The sequence below is a fragment of the Aquarana catesbeiana genome, linkage group LG02 (genome assembly GCF_042186555.1).
Source record: "Aquarana catesbeiana isolate 2022-GZ linkage group LG02, ASM4218655v1, whole genome shotgun sequence".
In the NCBI taxonomy this organism is placed as follows: domain Eukaryota; kingdom Metazoa; phylum Chordata; class Amphibia; order Anura; family Ranidae; genus Aquarana; species Aquarana catesbeiana.
The window spans coordinates 809,252,442-809,279,548 of NC_133325.1; the positions used below are offsets into that span (position 1 = coordinate 809,252,442).

Sequence of the window (27,107 nt, forward strand, 5' to 3'; positions counted from 1 at the left end):
GTCTCCAAACTTTGGCCCTCTAGTTTTTCAGGAACTAGAATTCCCATCATGCTTAGTCATGTCTGTGAATGTCAGTTTTACAATGCCTCATGGGAAGTGTAGTTCTGCAACAGCTGGAGGGCCGTTACATAGTAGGTGAGGTTTAAAAAAAGACACCAGTCCATCAAGTCCAACCTTTGTGTGTGATTATGTGTCAGTATTACATTGTATATCCCTGTATGTTGCCGTCATTCAGGTGATTATCTAATAGTTTCTTGAAGCTATCAATGCTCCCCGCTGAGACCACCGCCTGTGGAAGGGAATTCCACATCCTTGCTGCTCTTACAGTAAAGAACCCTCTACGTAGTTTAAGGTTAAACCTCTTTTCTTCTAATTGTAATGAGTGACCACGAGTCTTATTAAACTCTCTTCTGCGAAACAGTTTTATCCCTATTGTGGGGTCACCAGTCCGGTATTTATATATTGTGGGGTCACCAGTCCTTTGTATATTGTGGGGTCACCAGTCCGGTATTTGTAAATTGAAATCATATCCCCTCTCAACCGTCTCTTCTCCAGAGAGAATAAGTTCAGAGCTCACAACCTTTCCTCATAACTAAGATCCTCCAGACCCTTTATTAGCTTTGTTGCCCTTCTTTGTACTCGCTCCATTTCCAGTACATCCTTCCTGAGGACTGGTGCCCAGAACTGGACAGCATACTCCAGGTGCGGCCGGACCAGAGTCTTGTAGAGCGGGAGAATTTAACGTTTTATCTCTGGAGTTGATCCCCTTTTTAATGCCAATATTCTGTTTGCTTTAACAGCAGCAGCTTGGCATTGCATTCCATTGCTGAGCCTATCATCTACTAGGACCCCCAGGTCCTTTTTCCATCCTAGATCCCCCCAGAGGTTCTCCCCCCAGTCTATAGATTGCATTCAGATTTTTGCCACCCAAATACATTATTTTACATTTTTCTACATTGAACCTCATTTGCCATGTAGTCGCCCCTCCCCCATTCATTTGTTCAGGTCTTTTTGCAAGATTTCCACATCCTGCGGAGAAGTTATTGCCCTGCTTAGCTTAGTATTGTCTGCAAATACAGAGATTGAACTGTTTATCCCATCCTCCAGATCGTTTATAAACAAATTAAATAGGATTGGTCCCAGCACAGAACCCTGGGGAACCCCACTACCTACCCCTGAACACGCCCTTGTAGCCAGTTTTCAATCCATGTACTCACCCTATGGTCCATGCCAACAGAACTCATTTTCTACAGTAAACGTTTATGGGGAACTGTGTCAAATGCTTTTGCAAAATCCAGATACACCACGTCTACGGGCCTTCCTTTATCTAGATGGCAACTCGCCTCCTCATAGAAGGTTAATAGATTGGTTTGGCAAGAACTTTTCTTCATGAATCCATGCTAATTACTGCTAATGATATCATTCTTATTACTAAAATCTTGTATATAGTCCCTTATTATCCCCTCCAAGAGTTTACATACTATTGATGTTAGGCTAACTGGTCTGTAATTCCCAGGGATGTATTTTGGGCCCTTTTTAAATATTGTTACTACATTGGCTTTTCTCCAATCAGCTGGTACTATTCCAGTTAGTAGACTGTCAGTAAAAATTAGGAACAATGGTCTGGCAATTACTTGACTGAGTTCCCCAAGTACCCTCGGATGCAAGCCATCTGGTCCCGGTGATTTATTAATGTTAATTTTCCCAAGTCTAATTTTAATTCCGTCCTCTGTTAACCATGGAGGTGCTTCCTTTGTTGTGTCATGAGGATAAACACTGCAGTTTTGGTTACTGAAGCCCCCCGATTCACTCGTGCGGTAGTTTGGACATCACTGCTCTAGGGTCTCTCCTAAAATAAAATTAATAATTATTAATTATAATTATTGAATGATTGTAACTTTGTTACCCCACCACAATCTGCAAGATCCCCACATTGCTGTTCCCTCCTATAACTGGTCTGATTGGAGAGCCGGCATTGCATTGTTTTGGTCACTGCAGAACTGTGCTAGATAGGGTTGTATGAGGGAGGATTGGTTACTGTGGCAGATGGTGTTCTTCCTCCTGGTAATTTGCTCAGTGAAGTCCATTGTGGCCATAGAGACTGATGTGATCTTATTTATTTTCTGTATATAAATCCTTTTTCTCTTGTTTTTTGATTCAGCAAACATTCAAGGTAATGAATCCCCAACTAACAATACACTGGAGGTGGAAGAGGTCCCTCTCACTGAGAACGGTCAGTATACCGACTTTAGTATGTTGTGTACAGTGCACCTGGAAAGTATTCACAGCGCTTCACTTTTTCCACATTTTGTTATGTTACAGCCTTATTCCAAAATGGATTCGATTCATTATTTTCCAAACAAATTCTACAAACAATCCCCCATAATGGCAACGTGAAAGAAGTTTGTTTGGAATCTTTGCAACTATATTAAAAATCAAAAAGTCCCATGTACATGGGTATCACAGGCTCCTCCCACGTACATGGCTATCACAGGCTCCTCCCACGTACATGGCTATCACAGGCTCCTCCCACGTACATGGGTATCACAGGCTCCTCCCACGTACATGGGTATCACAGGCTCCTCCCACGTACATGGGTATCACAGGCTCCTCCCACGTACATGGGTATCACAGGCTCCTCCCACGTACATGGGTATCACAGGCTCCTCCCACGTACATGGGTATCACAGGCTCCTCCCATGTACATGGGTATCACAGGCTCCTCCCATGTACATGGGTATCACAGGCTCCTCCCATGTACATGGGTATCACAGGCTCCTCCCATGTACATGGGTATCACAGGCTCCCCCCCCATGTACATATTGGCTTTGTTGCCCTTCTTTGTACTCGCTCCATTTCCAATACATCCTTGAGGACTGGTGCCCAGAACTGGACAGCATACTCCAGGTGCGGCCGGACCAGAGTCTTGTAGAGCGGGAGAATTTAACGTTTTATCTCTGGAGTTGATCCCCCTTTTAATGCCAATATTCTGTTTGCTTTAACAGCAGCTTGGCATTGCATTCCATTGCTGAGCCTATCATCTACTAGGACCCCCAGGTCCTTTTTCCATCCTAGATCCCCCCAGAGGTTCTCCCCCCAGTCTATAGATTGCATTCAGATTTTTGCCACCCAAATACATTATTTTACATTTTTCTACATTGAACCTCAATTGCCATGTAGTCGCCCCTCCCCCATTTATTTGTTCAGGTCTTTTTATTTATTATTATTATTTTATTTCAGGTACTTATATAGCGCCGTCAATTTACGCAGCGCTTTACATATATATATTATACATTCACATCAGTCCCTATACCCTCAAGGAGCTTACAATCTAAGGTCCCTAACTCACATTCATACCTATACTAGGGCCGATTTAGACAGGATCCAATTAACCTACCAGCATGTCTTTGGAGTGTGGGAGGAAACCGGAGTACCCGGAGGAAACCCACGCAGACACAGGGAGAACATGCAAACTCCAGGCAGGTAGTGTCATGGTCGGGACACTACCTGCCTGGCAAGGTTTCCACATCCTGCGGAGAAGTTATTGTCCTGCTTAGCTTAGTATTGTCTGCAAATACAGAGATTGAACTGTTTATCCCATCCTCCAGATCGTTTATAAACAAATTAAATAGGATTGGTCCCAGCACAGAACCCTGGGGAACCCCACTACCCACCCCTGACCATTCTGAGTACTCCCCATTTATCACCACCCTCTGAACTCGCCCTTGTAGCCAGTTTTCAATCCATGTACTCACCCTATGGTCCATGCCAACAGACCTCATTTTCTACAGTAAACGTTTATGGGGAACTGTGTCAAATGCTTTTGCAAAATCCAGATACACCACGTCTACGGGCCTTCCTTTATCTAGATGGCAACTCACCTCCTCATAGAAGGTTAATAGATTGGTTTGGCAAGAACTTTTCTTCATGAATCCATGCTGATTACTGCTAATGATACCGTTCTCATTACTAAAATCTTGTATATAGTCCCTTATCATCCCCTCCAAGAGTTTACATACTATTGATGTTAGGCTAACTGGTCTGTAATTCCCAGGGATGTATTTTGGGCCTTTTTTTAAATATTGTTACTACATTGGCTTTTCTCCAATCAGCTGGTACTATTCCAGTTAGTAGACTGTCAGTAAAAATTAGGAACAATGGTCTGGCAATTACTTGACTGAGTTCCCCAAGTACCCTCGGATGCAAGCCATCTGGTCCCGGTGATTTATTAATGTTAATTTTCCCAAGTCTAATTTTAATTCTGTCCTCTGTTAACCATGGAGGTGCTTCCTTTGTTGTGTCATGAGGATAAACACTGCAGTTTTGGTTACTGAAGCCCCCCGATTCACTCGTGCGGTAGTTTGGACATCACTGCTCTAGGGTCTCTCCTAAAATAAAATTAATAATTATTAATTATAATTATTGAATGATTGTAACTTTGTTACCCCACCACAATCTGCAAGATCCCCACATTGCTGTTATAACTGGTCTGATTGGAGAGCCGGCATTGCATTGTTTTGGTAACTGCAGAACTGTGCTAGATAGGGTTGTATGAGGGAGGATTGGTTACTGTGGCAGATGGTGTTCTTCCTTCTGGTAATTTGCTCAGTGAAGTCCATTGTGGCCATAGAGACTGATGTGATCTTATTTATTTTCTGTATATAAATCCTTTTTCTCTTGTTTTTTGATTCAGCAAACATTCAAGGTAATGAATCCCCAACTAACAATACACTGGAGGTGGAAGGGGTCCCTCTCACTGAGAACGGTCAGTATACCGACTTTAGTATGTTGTGTACAGTGCACCTGGAAAGTTTTCACAGCGCTTCACTTTTTCCACATTTTGTTATGTTACAGCCTTATCCCAAAATGGATTAAATTCATTATTTTCCAAACAAATTCTACAAACAATCCCCCATAATGGCAACGTGAAAGGAGTTTGTTTGGAATCTTTGCAACTATATTAAAAATCAAAAAATCCCATGTACATGGGTATCACAGGCTCCTCCCATGTACATGGGTATCACAGGCTCCTCCCATGTACATGGGTATCACAGGCTCCTCCCATGTACATGGGTATCACAGGCCCCCCCCCCCCCATGTACATATTGGCTTTGTTGCCCTTCTTTGTAGTCGCTCCATTTCCAGTACATCCATCCTGAGGACTGGTGCCCAGAACTGGACAGCATACTCCAGGTGCGGCCGGACCAGAGTCTTGTAGAGCGGGAGAATTATCGTTTTATCTCTGGAGTTGATCCCCTTTTAATGCCAATATTCTGTTTGCTTTGTTAGCAGCAGCTTGGCATTGCATGCCATTGCTGAGCCTATCCTCTACTAGGACCCCCAGGTCCTTCATCCTAGATCCCCCCAGAGGTTCTCCCCCCAGTGTATAGATTGCATTCAGATTTTTGCCACCCAAATGCATTATTTTACATTTTTCTACATTGAACCTCATTTGCCATGTAGTCGCCCACCCCATTCATTTGTTCAGGTCTTTTTGCAAGATTTCCACATCCTGCGGAGAAGTTATTGCCCTGCTTAGCTTAGTATCGTCTGCAAATACAGAGATTGAACTGTTTATCCCATCCTCCAGATCGTTTATGAACAAATTAAATAGGATTGGTCCCAGCACAGAACCCTGGGGAACCCCACTACCCACCCCTGACCATTCTGAGTACTCCCCATTTATCACCACCCTCTGAACTCGCCCTTGTAGCCAGTTTTCAATCCATGTACTCACCCTATGGTTCATGGCAACGGACCTTATTTTGTACAGTAAACGTTTATGGGGAACTGTGTCAAATGCTTTTACAAAATCCAGATACACCACGTCTACGGGCCTTCCTTTATCTAGATGGCAACTCACCTCCTCATAGAAGGTTAATAGATTGGTTTGGCAAGAACGATTCTTCATGAATCCATGCTGATTACTGCTAATGTGTGTAATGAAGATATATGAGGAATTGGCGCTGCCCTATTAGCAGTAAGTATTGTTTAGGGGTCAGAAGAGTAAATAAATACGTGAATGGATAAAAAAATGGTGACAACAATTGTGTATGTGAAACAAAAGAAATAAATATGTGTTCCTTAAATAAATGAATACCCCCTTTTTGTTGCACATGAAATAAATGAATTAATATAAAATCCTGATAAATGAGTGTGCACCTCTTCTGTGTTGTGAAAATAAATATTACAATAAGTGGGTTGAGTTTATACTTGCTCTACTTTCAATATGGACCTTATATAGGTGATAAACCAAATTGAACAAAAAATATACAAGAAATAATAATAATCATAAAATTGTGAAAGGATTTTGTGAGTAGGCTCCTAGTGAAAATATATACGGGGTCCGTGAGATACGCCCTGTTCGGGGGCTATCGGCAACCGTATGGGGTTACCACATATCCCCAATAGATATATTGATTAAAGTGCGCTGTGCATAAAGTGAACAAAAGTGCAAAAAAACTCTATATTACAATATATTAAATAACCTCAAATTTCATATGTAAAAAATATATCTATACAGGAATCCAAACACTTAATACTCATATTAGAGACAGCGAGTGTGAGTACAACATCTGTGAAACAGTCCCTATATTGAAATAAAAAAAGTCTATTGTGTAAGACAGGAACAGTTGAGAACATCCAGATCAGTTGATATGCATTCAAAGATGCTCAAGGGGTAATATAAGGTGACTTCCGTGCAAATAGAAGCTGGCGACTCCAGGTGCTCCCCCCCCCCCCCGTGCTCCCCCACTCACCAGAATACCTCACCCCCGAGGGGGTATTAGGCAGAGGAGTGGGTGTCTTTGGGTAGCTGCCTCTGATGGATGTCCCTCTTAGGCTTTACTGCACCATGGATTGCTTCCTTTTAGACCGATAATGTGGGTCCCCTTGTGTTGATCCAGACCCGGATACCTCCGCTGCCATCCACCTCCGTGTTGCTAAATCCTCCTCACACACAGAAATAGACAGGGGCTTGCATAGTGAAGTATGTCCGGTTTATTAAAAGTAAAAAGTACAATGAAAGCGTAACAAGCTTTTGCAGTCGCGGCTGTGAGCTAAGGTTGGGATCGGGACAAAGATCCAAACGTGCGTCCCACCTTGCGTTTCAGCCGGCTCTTCCGGGTATGACGTGTGAGCGTGACTCCGCCTTACGCGTTTCGTCATCAGACGTTGTCAAAGACGGTCTTTGACAACGTCTGACGAAACGCGTAAGGCGGAGTCACGCTCACACGTCATACCCGGAAGAGCCGGCTGAAACGCAAGGTGGGACGCACGTTTGGATCTTTGTCCCGATCCCAACCTTAGCTCACAGCCGCGACTGCAAAAGCTTGTTACGCTTTCATTGTACTTTTTACTTTTAATAAACCGGACATACTTCACTATGCAAGCCCCTGTCTATTTCTGTGCGTGAGGAGGATTTAGCAACACGGAGGTGGATGGCAGCGGAGGTATCCGGGTCTGGATCAACACAAGGGGACCCACATTATCGGTCTAAAAGGAAGCAATCCATGGTGCAGTAAAGCCTAAGAGGGACATCCATCAAAGGCAGCTACCCAAAGACACCCACTCCTCTGCCTAATACCCCCTCGGGGGTGAGGTATTCTGGTGAGTGGGGGAGCACGGGGGGGGGGGGAGCACCTGGAGTCGCCAGCTTCTATTTGCACGGAAGTCACCTTATATTACCCCTTGAGCATCTTTGAATGCATATCAACTGATCTGGATGTTCTCAACTGTTCCTGCCTTACACAATAGACTTTTTTTATTTCAATATAGGGACTGTTTCACAGATGTTGTACTCACACTCGCTGTCTCTAATATGAGTATTAAGTGTTTGGATTCCTGTATATATATATATATTTTTTACATATGAAATTTGAGGTTATTTAATATATTGTAATATAGAGTTTTTTTTGCACTTTTGTTCACTTTATGCACAGCGCACTTTAATCAATATATCTATTGGGGATATGTGGTAACCCCATACGGTTGCCGATAGCCCCCGAAAAGGGCGTATCTCACGGACCCCGTATATATTTTCACTAGGAGCCTACTCACAAAATCCTTTCACAATTTTATGATTATTATTATTTCTTGTATATTTTTTGTTCAATTTGGTTTATCACCTAATATAAGGTCCATATTGAAAGTAGAGCAAGTATAAACTCAACCCACTTATTGTAATATTTAGTTTCACAACACAGAAGAGGTGCACACTCATTTATCAGGATTTTATATTAATTCATTTATTTCATGTGCAACAAAAAGGGGGTATTCATTTATTTAAGGAACACATATTTATTTCTTTTGTTTCACATACACAATTGTTTTTACCATTTTTTTTTATCCATTCACGTATTTATTTACTCCTCTGACCCCTAAACAATACTTACTGCTAATAGGGCAGCGCCAATTCCTCATATATCTTCATTACACACTTTCAATTAATTCCTAATTGGGAATTAATTAAGGGGAGGCCGCAGCCCTTTTAAATAATATTCTTTTCCTAAGCGCGGACTTTCAATTTAAATGATTACTGCTAATGATATCGTTCTTATTACTAAAATCTTGTATATAGTCCCTTATCATCCCCTCCAAGAGTTTACATACTATTGATGTTAGGCTAACTGGTCTGTAATTCCCAGGGATGTATTTTGGGCCCTTTTTAAATATTGGTGCTACATTGGCTTTCCTCCAATCAGCTGGTACCATTCCAGTCAGTAGACTGTCTGTAAAAATTAGGAACAATGGTCTGGCAATCACTTGACTGAATTCCCTAAGTACCCTCGGATACAAGCCATCTGGTCCCGGTGATTTATTAATGTTAAGTTTCTCATGTCTAATTTTAATTCTGTCCTCTGTTAACCATGGAGGTGCTTCCTGTGTTGTGTCATGAGGATAAACACTGCAGGTTTGGTTACTGAAGCCCCCCGATTCACTCGTGCGGTAGTTTGGATATCACTGCTCTAGGGTCTCTCCTAAAAAAAAATTATTAATATTTATTAATTGAATGATTGTAACTTTGTCACCCCATCACAATCAGCAAGATCCCCACATTGCTGTTATAACTGGTCTGATTGGAGAGCCGGCATTGCATTGTTTTGGTCACTGCAGAACTGTGCTAGATAGGGTTGTATGAGGGAGGATTGGTTACTGTGGCAGATGGTGTTCTTCCTTCTGGTAATTTGCTCAGTGAAGTCCATTGTGGCCATAGAGACTGATGTGATCTTATTTATTTTCTGTATATAAATCCTTTTTCTCTTGTTTTTTGATTCAGCAAACATTCAAGGTAATGAATCCCCAACTAACAATACACTGAAGGTGGAAGAGGTCCCTTTCACTGAGAACGGTCAGTATACCGACTTTAGTATGTTTTGTACAGTGCACCTGGAAAGTATTCACAGCGCTTCACTTTTTCCACATTTTGTTATGTTACAGCCTTATTCCAAAATGGATTCGATTCATTATTTTCCAAATTCTACAAACAATCCCCCATAATGGCAACGTGAAAGAAGTTTGTTTTGAAATCTTTGCAAATGTATCAAAAATAAAAAAATCCCATGTACATGGTTATCACAGGCTCCTCCCACGTACATGGGTATCACGGGCTCCTCCCACGTACATGGGTATCGCTGGCACCTCCCACGTACATGGGTATCGCGGGCACCTCCCACGTACATGGGTATCGCGGGCTCCTCCCACGTACATGGGTATCGCGGGCTCCTCCCACGTACATGGGTATCGCGGGCTCCTCCCACGTACATGGGTATCGCGGGCTCCTCCCACGTACATGGGTATCGCGGGCTTTGCTCAATACTTTGTTGAGGCTGTAATTGGTGCCAAAGGAGCTTCATGTCCCTTTGAGTATGATGCTAGAAGCTTGGCACACCTATTTTTGGGCAGTTTCTCCCATTGCTCTTTGCAGGAACCTCTCAAGCTCCATCAGGTTGGATGGGGAGTGTCGGTGCACAGCCATTTTCAGATCTCTCCAGAGATGTTCAGTCTGGTTCAATTCTGGGCTCTGGCTGGACCACTCAAGGACATTCACAGAGTTGACCTGTAGACACTCCTTTGTTATCTTGGCTGTGTGCTTAGGGTCGTTGTCCTGTTGGAAGATGAACCTTCTCCCCAGTCTGAGGTCCAGAGCACTCTGGAGAAGGTTTTCATCAAGGATGTCTCTGTACATTGTTGCATTCATCTTTCCCTCCATCCTGACTAGTCTCCCAGTTCCTGCCACTGAAAAACATCCCCACAGCATGATGCTGCCACCACCATGCTTCACTGTAGGGATGGCCAGGTGATGAGTGGTGCCTGGATTCCTCCAGATATAACGCTTGCCATTCAGGCCAAAGAGTTCAATCTTTCATCAGACCAGAGAATTTTGTTTCTCATGGTCTGAGAATCCTTCAGGTGCCTTTTGGGAAAACTCCATGTGGGCTGTCATGTGCCTTTTACTGAGGAGTGGCTTCCGTCTGGCCACTCTACCATACAGGCCTGATTGGTGGAGTGCCCCAGGCATGGTTGTTCTTCTGGAAGGTTCTCCTCTCTCCGCAGAGAAATGCTGGAGCTCTGTCAGAGTGACCATCGGGTTCTTGGTCACCTCCCTGACTAAGGTCCTTCTCCCCCGATCGCTCAGTTTGGCCGGGCAGCCCGCTCTAGGAAGAGTCCTGGTGGTTTCAAACTTCTTCCATTTATGGATGATGGAGACCACTGTGCTCATTGGGACCAGAAATGTTTCTGTACCCTTCCCCCGATCTGTGCCTCCATACAATCCTGTCTCGGAGGTCTACAGACAATTTCTTGGACTCCATGGCTTGGTTTGTGCTCTGACATGCACTGTTACCTGTGGGAACTTCTATAGACAGGTGTGTGCCTTTCCAAATCGTGTCCAATCAACTGAATTTACCACACCTGTTATGGGTGAAGATGGGACTCCCTAGTGCAGGGGTGTCAAACTCCATTTCCTTGTGGGCTGCTGCATCTGCATTTTGGTTGCCCTAAAAGTGCAGGTTGTATCTAAAAATGTCCAGAGCACCCCCCCTCCCCTTACATCGGACATCAAGATTCCTCCCCCCCACCATCAGAAGTCAAAAGTTCCCCATCCTCCCTCACATCACAGTGCACCCCTTTTACCTTGCACTATTGCCGGGAAGAAGCTGGGAAGCAGAAAGTGCAGGGTCTTAAGGAGGACCAGACAAGGGCTGAAGATAGCTGCCAAAGTCTGCTAAATGCGGAGACTAGGGGGTGCTGGAGTTGCACAGAGGACCGGGATCTGTAGGAGTTATGTTCTCCTCTATGCTGTCGATTGCTTGGGGAAGGGCGCAGAGATGATCCTCTCCATGGCTGCACTGAAAAGCGCAGGGTCTGGAAGAGGAGTTCTGTCCTCTGTTCTGAGACAAGGTCAGGGTAGAACGGGGTGCCACAGCTGCAGGAGAGGCGCAAGGCCCCCATGAAATGGCCTGGTGGGACGGATTCGGCCTTGTGCTTGACACATGTGCCCTAGCGGGTTCTGTGGCATTCATTTAGTGAGTGCCCTGGAGTAGTACCTAAGCTGGTACCCTGATTGGTGCCCCCCCCCCCCCCCCCCCCCAGTACTGGAAAACGTTCTTCATATACAGATTTATTTATTTATTTATTTTACTATATTAGGAGCTCTTGGGCCACCTGAAATGCTAAATAACAGTAGTGAATTGTATGGGCAATGCAGGAGGCTCGAAGCACCAAATGTAGGAGGTGTGGAGTTTTTTTTCTCCACCTTCTGCATTTGCGATAGACTGACAGAGCTGTGCAATTATGTGTAGTATGATTGGTGATGTCACCATGTGAGTGCTGAGAACAGCAGATTCAGGCATGGGACTACAGGACACAGTGCAATACAGAGCGGTGGGACTACAGGACACAACAGTACTGTGAGACTGGAGGTTGCAGCAAGTATACTCTAATTGGCTTTTCAGTGGATGCTTTGAACTCCATCCAGCAACACTCACATCTTGAGGTCTTATCTGTACACATGCACAGGTTCTTATGGCTGATGTTTTGGTCACTGGAATTGCCCTGCAAGAAACAAGTGGAACATTTGTTCGGTCCCACCTTGGATGTTTATTTCCAGAAGGTCCCCATGAATGGGAGACTCCTGTAACCACTTCAAAACAAGGCAAAGCCCTACGGTTCAAAAACCTGCCGCTCATACTTAAAAGAAACCCTTCCTTTCACCATTTTTAGGCCTCGGTTTCTACGCACAACCCCCAGTCCCAGTTCCACAAGAAACCATGAATTTCAAAGTCCTCTAAGCCAGGGAACAAGTTCTCTTCACAATAAAAGAGCACCCCCACTTATACATGGCTGCAATCTGGAATTTCAGAGCCTTTGCGCCTTTGTTATGTTTCTTTGAATCCACTAAATAGTTGTGTTCTGCAAGCTCTCAATCCTCTCATCTCAAGGAGTGATCATTGTGGTTCCAGAGAGTGATGGGTTTTGCAGTTTCTACTTAAACCTCTTCACAGTTCTGAAACCACATGACAATGTTGTTCCCATCCTGGATCTCAAGAGGCTGAACAAGCTATTATGGTTGCAGATGTCTTAGATGGGATCAGCGCAGTCAGTGGTGACCTCTCTCCAGCAGGGGGATTTCCTGGCATCAGTAGATCTAAAAAGGATGCTTACCTACATGCCCCCATCTTTCCTTCTCACCCAAGATTTCTGTGGTTTGTAGTGGATCACCACTTCGTTTTTGGCCCTGTTGTTTGGCCTGTCAACTGCTCGGTCTTCCCCAAGGTCCTGACTCCAGTTTTGGGGCTCTTGTATACCCAGGGTGTCCCTGCTTTAGGGTATCTGGACATCTTCGTTCTGAGGGAGCAATCTGATTGGTTTCTGGAGACCAATTTGTCTCATATGATACACACTCTTGTGGATTCGGAGGTCCACCAGGCCCAGATGGCATACACAATTAAATAAAGAAACCAAAAAATACGGTACAAAAAGTACCACCAGATACTCCTCCACTCCAAAATAGGGGTGGGGCTCAGTGGCCAAACTAGCTTATGAACAAAATGACACTATACCAAAAAAGGAGGGGACAGCGCGAAGAACCACATTATAGAGCCACAGGGAAGTAGAATCTGGATAAGGCCAGTGATGATCAAAAATTTAAGTTTATTGAAAGTACAAAAAATAATATTAAAATATAAACGACTCCAACACCTTACACCATCTAAAAGACTACGTTGTTTAATAAAAACGTCATCCCTCTGAGCGTCTGACACTGTCCTGCACATTCCCTGACATCACCGCAGGTTCCATGGTGTGGACACCCTTGCAGGAACATAGGACATGGGATACGTTACTACCGCGATTAGCAGCTGGAAATTAGCATACTCGAGCGGGGTGGGACCACTCGCTTATCTCTCCATGTGACTCGACTGGGAGTTTGGCGTGGGTAGTGCTGCCACAAGTAGAGACGGCGGGAGCTTGGTTCGGCCATATCGGCTTCTATGGCGCATCACTGCTATCCGTGTCCATGTTGACATAAAGACACGTAACTATATTCTATTACAGCAGACTGAACTGTGCTGTTTATCCATCTTTGGGCTATCGTGCAGTTGTCAGGAGTCTGGTCATATACTCTCACTGTGAGAACCTATATGCTCTTGATTTGCTTTACATTATTCTCAGTTTATTCTCCATTATTGGATCATTCAGATATCAGCGGTCTTTGGATTAGAGACATCAGTACTTTCCCTTAGTCCCCTACTACGGTTCCTCTACCAGTGTCCCCTTTTGCCATGGAATACAGTCCCTTGGGATTCTGATCTATGCAACAGCTGTTGCTTTTCATTAATATCCATTATTAGGACTGCCTGGATCTGGTGGTGCCATTCCATCACACTGTTCATGGCTGCAATTATTCTCTTGGGTGTGACTGTGGATGCATGTACGGTGTCTAGACGCTCTGTTTGTTTTTAGACAACGTTGTCTTTTAGATGGTATAAGGTGTTGGAGTTGTTTTTATTTGTTATTTTTTGTAATTTTTCAATAAATTTCAATTTTTGATCATCACTGGCCTTATCCAGATTCTATTTCCCTGTGATTCTATAATGTGGTTCTTTGCACTGTCCCCATCCTTTTTTGGTATAGTGTCATTTTGTATAGATGGCATACACCCATGATTCCTTAGAGAACGTTGCTTAGTTATAGCCAAACCGCTATTTCTAATTTTAAAGACACTTTATGGACTAGAATGGCGCCAAGTGATATGCCATAGATGTGTACAAATTTACAAAAAAAGGATAGAGATGTTTACCAGAAAACTATAGACCAGTCAGCCTAACATCAATAGTATGTAAGATGTTTGAGGGAATGGTAAGGGACTCTATATAGAAATGTGTCTGTGATGAGAGGTATCATAAGTGACCACCAGCGTGGATATATGAAAGACAATTCTTGTCAGACCAACCTGTTATCATTCTATGAAGGTGGTAAGTGAGGAATTGGTTGGTGGAAGTCCAGTAGACGTAGTTTATGTAGATTTTGTACCTCTACAAATGTTTCATCTATAAAATAAGGTCTGTTGGAGTAGATGAAATGTGTATGTACATGGATAAGGAACTGGTTACATGAACGGGTCCAGAGAGTAGTGATAAATGATTCATTCTCAGAATGGTGGGTCCTTTATTGGGGCCAATGATGTTTCATTTGTTTATTCGTGATATTGAGGTTGGAATAAAGGGGGGAAGATTTGCTAAACCTGGAGCAAACAGAATCTGGAGCAGTCTTGCATGATAACCATTCAGCTTCTATTTTGAGTTTTGAGTTAAGTTTTGAAAATTAAAAGATAGAAGCTAATTGGTTGCCCTGCACAGCTGTCCAGATTTTGGCTGATCCAATCTTAGTAAATTCCTCTCAAGAACTCCATTTCAGTATTTTGCTGATGATGCCAAATCATGTTGGCAAATAACTTCATCACAGATTTGAGCATTACAGGAAGACCTTAATACAATAGGGCAGAACTCAGCAAATCCCAGGCACCAGGAATTTGTGTCCCAGCGTCTGGGCTACACTGCAGCATCAGTCTGGATTCAGTAAACCCCCCTGTGGCCTAAGGGGTCGGGCTGTTAGCTGGAGCGAGCGCTTGTTTGTGGGAACCGGCGTCGTCCTCTGGTGGGCGGGGCTGTGATGAGCGTAATTCTGAGGGCTTCCCTTGCTTGCTCTCACTACCCACTCACCTCCAACTAGGGATGAGCTTCGAGTTCGAGTCGAACTCATGTTCGACTCGAACATTGGCTGTTCGCAAGTTCACCGAACAGCGAACAATTTGGGGTGTTCGCGGCAAATTCGAATGCCGCGGAACACCCTTTAAAAGTCTATGGGAGAAATCAAAAGTGCTAATTTTAAAGGCTAATATGCAAGTTATTGTCATAAAAAGTGTTTGGGGACCTGGGTCCTGCCCCAGGGGACATGGATCAATGCAAAAAAAAGTTTTAAAAACGGCCGTTTTTTCAGGAGCAGTGATTTTAATAATACTTAAAGTCAATCAATAAAAGTGTAATATCCCTTTAAATTTCGTACCTGGGGGGTGTCTATAGTGTGCCTGTAAAGGGGCGCATGTTTCCTGTGTTTAGAACAGTCTGACAGCAAAATGACATTTTGAAGGAAAAAACTCATTTAAAACTACCCGCGGCTATTGCATTGCCGACAATACACATAGAAGTTCATTGATAAAAACGGCATGGGAATTCCCCAAAGGGGAACCCCGAACCAAAATTAAAAAAAAAAAATGACGTGGGGGTCCCCCTAAATTCCATACCAGGCCCTTCAGGTCTGGTATGGATATTAAGGGGAACCCCGGCCAAAATTTAAAAAAAAAAATGACGTGGGGTTCCCCCTAAATTCCATACCAGACCCTTCAGGTCTGGTATGGATTTTAAGGGGAACCCCGCGCCAAAAAAAAAAAAAAAACGGCGTGGGGTCCCCCCAAAAATCCATACCAGACCCTTATCCGAGCACGCAACCTGGCAGGCCGCAGGAAAAGAGGGGGGGACAAGAGTGCGGCCCCCCCTCCCTCCTGAACCGTACCAGGCCACATGCCCTCAACATTGGGAGGGTGCTTTGGGGTAGCCCCCCAAAACACCTTGTCCCCATGTTGATGAGGACAAGGGCCTCATCCCCACAACCCTGGCCGGTGGTTGTGGGGGTCTGCGGGCGGGGGGCTTATCGGAATCTGGAAGCCCCCTTTAACAAGGTGACCCCCAGATCCCGGCCCCCCCCCTGTGTGAAATGGTAAGGGGGTACATAAGTACCCCTACCATTTCACGAAAAAAGTGTCAAAAATGTTAAAAATGACAAGAGACAGTTTTTGACAATTCCTTTATTTAAATGCTTCTTCTTTCTTCTTTCTTCCTTCATCTTCTGGTTCTTCTGGCTCTTCTGGTTCTTCTGGTTCTTCCTCCGGCGTTCTCGTCCAGCATCTCCTCCGCGGCGTCTTCTGTCTTCTTCTCCTCGGGCCGCTCCGCACCCATGGCATGGGGGGGAGGCTCCCGCTCTTCTTCTCTTCTTCTTTTCTTCTTTTCTTCTCTTCTTCTCTTCTCTTCTTCTTCATTTTCTTCTCCGGGCCGCTCCGCAATCCATGCTGGCATGGAGGGAGGCTCCCGCTGTGTGACGGCGCTCCTCGTCTGACAGTTCTTAAATAACGGGGGGCGGGGCCACCCGGTGACCCCGCCCCCCTCTGACGCACGGTGACTTGACGGGACTTCCCTGTGGCATTCCCCGTGACGTCACAGGGAAGTCCCGTCAAGTCACCGTGCGTCAGAGGGGGGCGGGGTCACCGGGTGGCCCCGCCCCCCCGTTATTTAAGAACTGTCAGACGAGGAGCGCCGTCACACAGCGGGAGCCTCCCTCCATGCCAGCATGGATTGCGGAGCGGCCCGGAGAAGAAAATGAAGAAGAAGAGAAGAAGAGAAGAGAAGAGCGGGAGCCTCCCCCCCCATGCCATGGGTGCGGAGCGGCCCGAGGAGAAGAAGACAGAAGACGCCGCGGAGGAGATGCTGGACGAGAACGCCGGAGGAAGAACCAGAAGAACCAGAAGATGAAGGAAGATAGAAGAAAGAAGAAGCATTTAAATAAAGGAATTGTCAAAAACTGTCTCTTGTCATTTTTAACATTTTTGACACTTTTTTCGTGAAATGGTAGGGGTACTTATGTACCCCCTTACCATTTCACACAGGGGGGGGGCCGGGATCTGGGGGTCACCTTGTTAAAGGGGGCTTCCAGATTCCGATAAGCCCCCCGCCTGCAGACCCCCACAACCACCGGCCAGGGTTGTGGGGATGAGGCCCTTGTCCTCATCAACATGGGGACAAGGTGTTTTGGGGGGCTACCCCAAAGCACCCTCCCAATGTTGAGGGCATGTGGCCTGGTACGGTTCAGGAGGGAGGGGGGGCCGCACTCTCATCCCCCCCTCTTTTCCTGCGGCCTGCCAGGTTGCGTGCTCGGATAAGGGTCTGGTATGGATTTTTGGGGGGACCCCACGCCGTTTTTTTTTTTTTTTGGCGCGGGGTTCCCCTTAAAATCCATACCAGACCTGAAGGGTCTGGTATGGAATTTAGGGGGAACCCCACGTCATTTTTTTTTTTAAATTTTGGCCGGGGTTCCCCTTAATATCCATACCAGACCTGAAGGGCCTGGTATGGAATTTAGGGGGACCCCCACGTCATTTTTTTTTTTTTAATTTTGGTTCGGGGTTCCCCTTTGGGGAATTCCCATGCCGTTTTTATCAATGAACTTCTACGTGTATTGTCGGCAATGCAATAGCCGCGGGTAGTTTTAAATGAGTTTTTTCCTTCAAAATGTCATTTTGCTGTCAGACTGTTCTAAACACAGGAAACATGCGCCCCTTTACAGGCACACTATAGACACCCCCCAGGTACGAAATTTAAAGGGATATTACACTTTTATTGTTTGACTTTAAGCATTATTAAAATCACTGCTCCTGAAAAAACGGCCGTTTTTAAAACTTTTTTTTGCATTGATCCATGTCCCCTGGGGCAGGACCCGGGTCCCCAAACACTTTTTATGACAATAACTTGCATATAAGCCTTGAAAATTAGCACTTTTGATTATTCATGTTCGTGTCCCATAGACTTTAACGGTGTTCGCATGTTCGAACGAACTTTTTTCCTGTTCGCATGTTCTGGTGCGAACCGAACAGGGGGGTGTTCGGCTCATCCCTACCTCCAACATCATCTTCTCAGTTTGACAGATGGGTGCTGGGGTTGTGGTTGTGGGCTTTATCTGGCGCCCTTTCCCTACCGCCGGTGAGTGTGACAGGGGACATGTACACAGATAATTGTGGCACTGATGATCAGTGACGCCTATTAGTGCCCATCAGTGTCACCTCATCAGTGAAGGAGAAAAATTACTTATTTGCATAATTTATTAACAGAAACTTAGTGTGGTGTGGTGTTTTTTTTTTTTTTTTTTTTTTTTTTTTTTTTTCCCATTTCCGTCTTTTTTGTTTTTTGTTTGGCACCAGGCGTGAGCAATGCCTATTGCTTGACACCCCAGGCGGCTGATTTAAAAACTGACTCCTAACTTTTTTTTAGCTAGCTCCTAGATTCAAAGCAAATTTGTTGAGCCCTGCAATAGAGGGTTGGGCAGATGCCCCCCGTAGTTGAGGTTCAATATTGAGAAATGTAAAATTATCCACATTAGGATGGGCTCTGCTGGGAGAATCTGTGATGGAGAAGGTTCTGAGGGTGCTTTCAGATCAGACTTGGCAATATAGCATGCAATGCCAAGTCATAGCTAACAAAGCCAGCAGACTACTCTCATGCAGTAAGAAGGACATACATTCCAGGGATATATTAATCATCCTACCCCTTTACAAAACACTGGTTCGCCATCATCAGGAATATGCAAACCGGTTCTGGTCACCAATCCGGCGCGGAGGGCCAGCTTTACGAGGATCAATGACAGATTAGCTATTCACTCTGGAGAAGAGGTGCTTAAGTGGAGATATGGTTACAATATATCAAAGGTGACTCCAATAACTGAGAAACTGTTGACTCTATAAAGTCCCTGAAGAGGAGATGTGGCCACAATTTGAGGTTAGAAGAAAGGAGAGTTTACCTTAGCTTGAGGAAAGGGTTATTTACTGTTGTAACAGTAAAAACATAGAACTCCCTCCCCCCAGGAAGTGATACTAAATGAGAGCGATGACAACCTCCATAAACGTTTAGGTGTCTTCTTCAGGAAGCAGAATATACAGGGCTATGGGAAATGTTAAAGAATAAAAATCCCAGACGTTCGTGGAGGTTGAAGTCTGTGGACCTGTCTTTTATTGTCTCCAACCTTATAAACTATGTATAACGTTCGGGTATACTGAGAAGTGCATTGGAGCTCCAGACTGCTCACAGCTGGGTACGTCTGGGTCAGTCTGTCTTACTACAAGACAGATAACCTGATAATGGCAATGAAAATGCACCACCCGCAGCTGTACATACCTGAGCACCCCAGACTCTTCAACAACAAGAATGTCTGTCAGTAATTGAGCTCGGCCCTTTCCACATTCTGCACATCTCTATTGATCTGCGAGGCTCCCATTCACATTGCTGGACCAGTAGATGGAGGCAGACTGAAGTCTTGACTTCCTACAAAAAGTCAGTGTTTGGATACTCCAGATTGTAGCAGGGCTCTGGGACACTTCTTTAGGTCTGTACAGTGTCCTTGTTGCGTTTTTTTTTTTTTTTTTTTTTTTTTTGCATAACCTGATTAGGGACATCAGAGAAATGATGGGTTTACTTTATTTTCATGTCATAATACAAAACCTACAGAGTATCTGGAGGATCTAAGATGCTGTGTTTATAAATTTTATATGTTAAAACACATCCCAGCCAAGAGCATTGAGATTAAATATGTCTTCTCTCTACAGATCTCCCGGAGAACCAGCCCATCGGCAGCGTCATATTTCACCCCATTAATGTGACTGACAAGATCACCTTGAAGAAGGACGGTGAGCCGGTGAACACCAATGATAGAATTAATCTCAGTCCACATGGGGACCTCATAATAAACAACGTAACATCAGATGATAAAGGCAAATACACCATCCAATGTGAAGATCAGAAACTGGAACAGGAGTTCATTCTTTGTATGACAAGGTGAGTGTGAAGGTGTCACATCCATCTCTAAATTATTCTACAACCAATAAAAACATATTTCTAGGGTCCAGCAGTCTGCCCCAAACTAGGGAATGAACTCACAATGTGTGATTGTGACACCACCGCTCGCCGTCATTACAGTAAAGATCCCAGATCGATTTCTGCTCAACGAATTTGAGAAGATCTTCAGGAGGTTTTATATCATTGCAGTGCTGCCAATCAATGTGCACCGGGGCCTCATTCATTTTTATGAGAGAGGAGAACTTGTATCTGTCTCTAGCCATACATACTGCTCTCCAACAACAATAAATGTGGTCACAGCCCATATGTGCACTAATAAGGACCCGACTGGGGCACCTTCAGAGGAGAGGCTGTGTGGTGTCAGACAACAGAACATATCGATTGGAAATGGGAGGAAGGTATGTACCTAACTAGATTGGGTGGGTTCATTAAAACCATGGTCATACTTACAGATGGGGCTTTATCATGTACCTTCTCGGGAGCTTTGCTTATGGGAGATACAACATTGAGAGTACAGTGTTGGCTAGCACAAAAGAAGAAAAAGATTTGGGGGTACTTGTATCAGATGATTGCAAAATAAGCAAACAGTGTGACCAGACAGTGGGGAAAGCGAATATAATTCTAGGATGCAACACTAGAGGGATCACCGGCAGGAGGAAGGAGGTCCTAATTTTATATAGATCTTTATATCACTAGAGGGATCACCAGCAGGAGGAAGGAGGTCCTGATTCCTCTATATAGATCTTTATATCACTGGAGGGGTCACCAGCAGGAGGGAGGAGGTCCTGATTCCTCTATATAGATCTTTATATCACTAGAGGGATCACCAGCAGGGGGAAGGAGGTCCTGATTCCTCTATATAGATCTTTATATCACTAGAGGGATCACCAGCAGGAGGAAGGAGGTCCTGATTCCTCTATATAGATCTTTATATCACTAGAGGGATCACCAGCAGGAGGAAGGAGGTCCCGATTCCTCTATATAGATCTTTATATCACTGGAGGGGTCACCAGCAGAAGAAAGGAGGTCCTGATTCCTCTATATAGATCTTTATATCACTAGAGGGATCACCAGCAGGAGGAAGGAGGTCCTGATTCCTCTATATAGATCTTTATATCACTAGAGGGATCACCAGCAGGAGGAAGGAGGTCCTGATTCCTCTATATAGACCTTTATATCACTAGAGGGGTCACCAGCAGGAGGAAGGAGGTCCTGATTCCTCTATATAGATCTTTATATCACTGGAGGGGTCACCAGCAGGTGGAAGGAGGTCCTGATTCCTCTATATAGATCTTTATATCACTAGAGGGGTCACCAGCAGGAGGAAGGAGGTCCTGATTCCTCTATATAGATTTTGATATCACTGGAGGGGTCACCAGCAGGAGGAAGGAGGTCCTGATTCCTCTATATAGATCTTTATATCACTGGAGGGGTCACCAGCAGGAGGGAGGAGGTCCTGATTCCTCTATATAGATCTTTATATCACTAGAGGGGTCACCAGCAGGAGGAAGGAGGTCCTGATTCCTCTATATAGATCTTTATATCACTAGAGGGATCACCAGCGGGAGGAAGGAGGTCCTGATTCCTCTATATAGATCTTTATATCACTAGAGGGGTCACCAGCGGGAGGAAGGAGGTCCTGATTCCTCTATATAGATCTTTATATCACTAGAGGGATCACCAGCAGGAGGAAGGAGGTCCCGATTCCTCTATATAGATCTTTATATCACTAGAGAGGTCACAGAAGGAGGTCCTGATTCCTCTATATAGATCTTTATATCACTAGAGGGATCACCAGCAGGAGGGAGGAGGTCCTGATTCCTCTATATATAGATCTTTAGTGAGACCTGGTTTAAAATATTGTGTCCGGTTCTGGAGACCTCACTTACATAAGGATATTGATAGAATGAGTCCAGAGACCGGAAACAAAAATGGTGTAAAGTCTGGGGAATAAAACCTATGAAGAGCGACTTCAGGCACATAATATGTACAGTCTGGAGGAAAGAAGGGAAAGGGGAGACCTCATTGAAACCTTTGAATACATCAAGGGGGCTGAATGAGGTTCAGGAAGGCAGTTTTTTTTCAATATGAAACCAAAATCAAGAACACGGAGACTTGACCTCCAACTAACGTGAGGAAAGTTCAAAAGTAATCTTAGAAAGTATTATTTTACTGAAAGGGTGGTTGATGATTGGAATAGAATTTCAGCAGACGTAGTGAGACCATTAACAGTAAATGGCTTCAAACATGCTTGGGACAAACCTATACATCTATACTATAAAACAAAAGGGGGGGGGGGGGGGCAGATTGGATGGATTACTCTGGCTTTTTCCTGACATCACTTTTCTATGTTTCCACGTGAGAATGCTTAGTGTGGTCGGGGTCCTTATTATGTGGGTACTTGGTTGCTGTGCTTATGGCACTTTATTATTGTGCTTGCATGGGTGCCTTGCTTAGTATGTATGTACGGAGTGTGGCCCGGGGTCTTTTTTTATCGTGCACTCGGGGGCCTTGCTTAGGGTGCACATGGACAGTGTGGCAGGGGTTTTTATGTACCTGTTAGGGTGCTCTGCTTAGGACATACATGCACACTGTGGCTAGGTTCGTTGTCATTATGATCCTACTCCGGTGCTGTGTGCATGGAATCATGGGACATGTAGTCTCAATGCACCCCTTGCACACTATGCATTCCCGGACCAGAATTTGGGGAGGCTGGGGGAGTGCAGTAGAGACAGACGCATCATGGAGATCTTTCAAAAGTATGTGAAATGAGATGAAAGGCATTGGCTGCATAGCTATTTACATGGAGGAAGAAGCAAGACCGGAATCTGCACCGAGGACCAGTGTTAATTTTGGCAGCAAATTTCGATTCGGTTTTACTCTTAGTCTTGGGACTAAAATGGCATTTTAGTTTTACTCCCATTTTAGTGTTCGGCAATTGTTTGTTTTAGTCGTCTAAATCTCCAGTATATTTTAGTCGACTAAAACTCATTTTAGTCGTCTAAAATCTAATGGGTGTAATTCAATTGTAATGCATTAGTTAACAATTCTCTACAATTTACAAACTCCTTATATACTGCTGGAGTGAAGAATCGAATATGTTATTACATTGAGGTATGAACATGCACTACAGACCAGTGTTAATTTTGAAGTTTCAAATTTCAATTTAGTTTTAGTCTTGGTCTTTTGACTAAAATGGCATTTTAGTTTTAGTCATATTTTAGTCATCTCAATTGTATTAGATTTAGTCGACTAAAATAATATTCATTTAGTCGCCTAAATTATTTTTGTCTACGAAATTAACACTGCTGAGGAGTTAATACTCCTGGAAGCTTAGGCCCCTTTCACACTGAGGCGGAGGAGGCGGTAAAACGCAGCTATTGTTAGCGGTGCTTTACCGTCGGTATTCAGCCGCTAGCGGGGCGGTTTTACCCCTCCAGCAGCCGAGAAAGGGTTAAAAACCACCGCAAAGCACCTCTGCAGAGGCGCTTTGCCAGCGGTATAGCCGTGGTGTCCCATTGATTTCAATGGGCAGGAGAGGTGGAGGAGCCATATACACACCGCTCCTTCACTGCTCCAAAGATGCTGCTAGCAGGACTTTTTTTTACCGTCCTGCCAGCGCACCGCTCCAGTGTGACAGCCCTCGGGGCTTTCATACTGGAGACACAGCAGCGGCACTTTTTAGTGCAATAGTGACTGCAAACCGCCCCAGTGTGAAAGGGGTCTTACACATTCTGCTGTGTTCGTGTCAGTTTTGTGCTCACTCTGCCTCTACCTCCCTCAATTTACCAGCTGCCGACTTAAAGAAACGACTCGGAGTGTTGACATCGGATCTCCTCCAAGTTGTCCGAACCTTCTGTCTCAAGAACCAGTTTGCCAAAGCTGAGGTTTTGAGAGACTGTCACAATCCTAAAAGCTATGAAGTCTACTTCCTGCGGAGATGATCACGGCCCTCGGAAGGCATTTGTCACTTGGTGCGAAGTCAGAAACTCTTATCCTTGGAAATTCTCCATTGAACAAACCCTGTCCCCTTTTTTTTTTTGCAAATGGACCTGGATCAGAATTTGGCCCCTAGCACCCTCAAAGGTTCGCTCTTGGTGCTTGGGGTCTAGTTCCAGAGACTGCTGACTTCCCATTCCTTGATGATAAAGGCCTTTTGTACAGGGTGTCTCCCATGTGGCTCCTCCCTGTGCGCTATTCCATGGAAATCTGAATTTTGGTTCTCTTTAGACATGTGCTTTTTGTAACTAATCAATTTTTGCAAATCAAGGTAATGACCGCTCCAGGTGGCATCGCTTGTGTTCACACCGTCCTGGTAGTAGGAGAGGAAGGGTCCCGGCTCAGCAAAGCCAAAATGGCAGAAAAAGGACGGCCGCACTCCAAAATAATGCCTTTATTGAATAAAGCTTAATCCATACATCAATCAGAGACACAGGTCCTGATGAACTGACGCATTTCGCACCTTTTAAAGGCGCTTAATCATAGCTGTAGGACTAACGATCACAATCTTTTATACACAGCAAAATAATATATGGTGGTCACCTGACCAATTGTATCTACTCAAGATAGCGATCAGCTGTGGTCCTGCAGAAACCTTTCACAGATGTGGGGGAGGGGTGATCAAAGAGACGATCGAGGCAACCAATTTTCCAACATTCGGATGTATACAAATCTCAGAAAGGACATTAGTAATGAGTGTCATCAAATTCGGAAAAAGTTATAACAAAATTGACAAATGCAGTCATTTCATTTGGATGACATCATGTGAGGCGACAGTAGTTCCCAACTTTGTGGGAGGAGTTTGGGGACGGCCCCTTCCTGTTCCAACATGACTGCCCACCAGTGCACAAAGCAAGGTCCATAAAGACATGGATGAGCGAGTTTGGGGTGGAGGAGGAACTTGACTAGCCTGCACAGAGTCCTTACCTCAACCTGATAGAACACCTTAGAGTGGAGACTGCGAGCCAGGCCTTCTCGTCCAACATCAGTGCCTGACCTCACGAATGCTCTTCTGGAAGAATGATCAAACATTCCCATAGACACCCTCCTAAACCTTGTGGACGGCCTTCCCAGAAGAGTTGAAGCTGTTATATCTGCAAAGGGCGGAGCCAACTCAATATTGAACCCTCCGGACTAAGACTGGGATGTCATTAAAGTTCATGTAAAGGCAGGTGTCCCAATACTTTTGGAAATATAGTGTATATAGCAATCTTCTGAAACAAATGCTACATTTTTCAAATCCACCCGGACCAACAAAGAAATGAAACAAATTCCAAAAATGAATCCGTTCAACATAATGCTTATTGCAAAAAAAAAATCTTCAATGAACAAATGCAAACGAAACAAATAAAGTTTTGTTTCTGATCACGCTGTTGGTACTGCTTAGCCATAAAACCAACATACAGAAAAGAATCGCCCTTCATTTTTAAATCACATTTTGTTGCTTTGCAGCCTGAAATGAAGACGGACAGTTTTTGTTTTATCCAGCTGTATTTACTAGTACAATCTATAACATCCAAGTGAAAGATCGAACACCAACATGCCAGAAAACAATTAACAAAATTCAAAAACCGAATCGCTGAGTTGGAAAAAGTTTCACCTTTCGCTTTATTTCCAGCCTTTAGTCTGTCGGGATTTGTCTCTATTAACTTTGCAATATTTGTTCTTTTTTGCAGAACGGCTCAAGTTCAGTTACATTTGATGGTGACCATTTGTGGATGGCAGTCTTCAAGTCATTCCACAGATTTTCAATGGGGTTCAAGTCTAGGCGCTGACTAGGCCATGCAAGAACGTTCACCCCTCCCCCAACCACTGGCTGCTCCCCTCCCCCCCTCCCCCCAACCACTGTGTGCTCCCCTCCCCCAACCACTGTGTGCTCCCCTCCCCAACCACTGTGTGCTCCCCCCTCCCCCAACCACTGTGTGCTCCCCCCCTCCCCCAACCACTGTGTGCTCCCCCCTCCCCCAACCACTGTGTGCTCCCCCCCTCCCCCAACCACTGTGTGCTCCCCCCTCCCCCAACCACTGTGTGCTCCCCCCCTCCCCCAACCACTGTGTGCTCCCCCCCCTCCCCCAACCACTGTGTGCTCCCCTCCCCCAACCACTGTGTGCTCCCCTCCCCCTCCTCTAACCACTCTGCTCGTTGTATGCTTTGGGTCATTGTCAATGGGGTAATGGGTTTACCTTCGAACATGTCAACTTTCTGCCAGCGGAGGGCAGCAGATTTTCCTCAAGAATGTGAAGTAATTTTGCCCCGTCCATTTTTCCTTCTATCCTGACAAGTGTTCCAGGCCCTGCTGCAGAGAAACACCCCCATAGCAGGATATTACCACCCCCCATGCTTTACTGTAGGAATGGTGTTATTTGGATGGATTCCAGCCAGGCATATTGTTTGGTGTTGAGGCTAAATTATTCTATTTTAGTCTTTTATCTGACCATACCACCTTTTCCATGTGGCCTCAGAATCTTTGTGTTGCGTTTTGTCAAAGCTCAGTGGTGACGGTATGTGTGGTTTTTCTTGCACCCCCCCCCCCCCCCCCCCCCGTACAATGTGTGATATTCGTGTCACATGCACACAATGATTACTCTTTGTAATAGTTGCTGTAGGCCTCCTGGTAGACTCTGACCAGTTTCCTCCCTGGCCCTTCCATCCCGTTTCCTCCCTGGCCCTTCCATCCCGTTTCCTCCCTGGCCCTTCCATCCCGTCTCCTCCCTGGCCCTTCCATCCCGTTTCCTCCCTGGCCCTTCCATCCCGTTTCCTCCCTGGCCCTTCCATCCCGTTTCCTCCCTGGCCCTTCCATCCCGTTTCCTCCCTGGCCCTTCCATCCCGTTTCCTCCCTGGCCCTTCCATCCCGTTTCCTCCCTGGCCCTTCCATCCCGTTTCCTCCCTGGCCCTTCCATCCCGTTTCCTCCCTGGCCCTTCCATCCCGTTTCC

The 27,107-nt window shown here is 45.0% G+C and overlaps 1 protein-coding gene across 3 annotated transcripts in view; it reads left to right on the forward strand.

The window, feature by feature from the left end:
- Nucleotides 1–27,107, forward strand: part of LOC141129505 (uncharacterized) — a 130,051-nt gene that overhangs the window by 92,622 nt on the left and 10,322 nt on the right. The window contains exons 12-15 of one of the 3 annotated variants that reach the window (XM_073617578.1): nt 2,162–2,233; nt 4,694–4,765; nt 9,278–9,349; nt 19,925–20,153. In XM_073617578.1, coding sequence (XP_073473679.1) covers nt 2,162–2,233; nt 4,694–4,765; nt 9,278–9,349; nt 19,925–20,153 — 445 coding nt within the window. The remainder of the gene's footprint in view (nt 1–2,161; nt 2,234–4,693; nt 4,766–9,277; nt 9,350–19,924; nt 20,154–27,107) is intronic. The other 2 variants (XM_073617579.1, XM_073617580.1) reach the window with 2 other exon arrangements.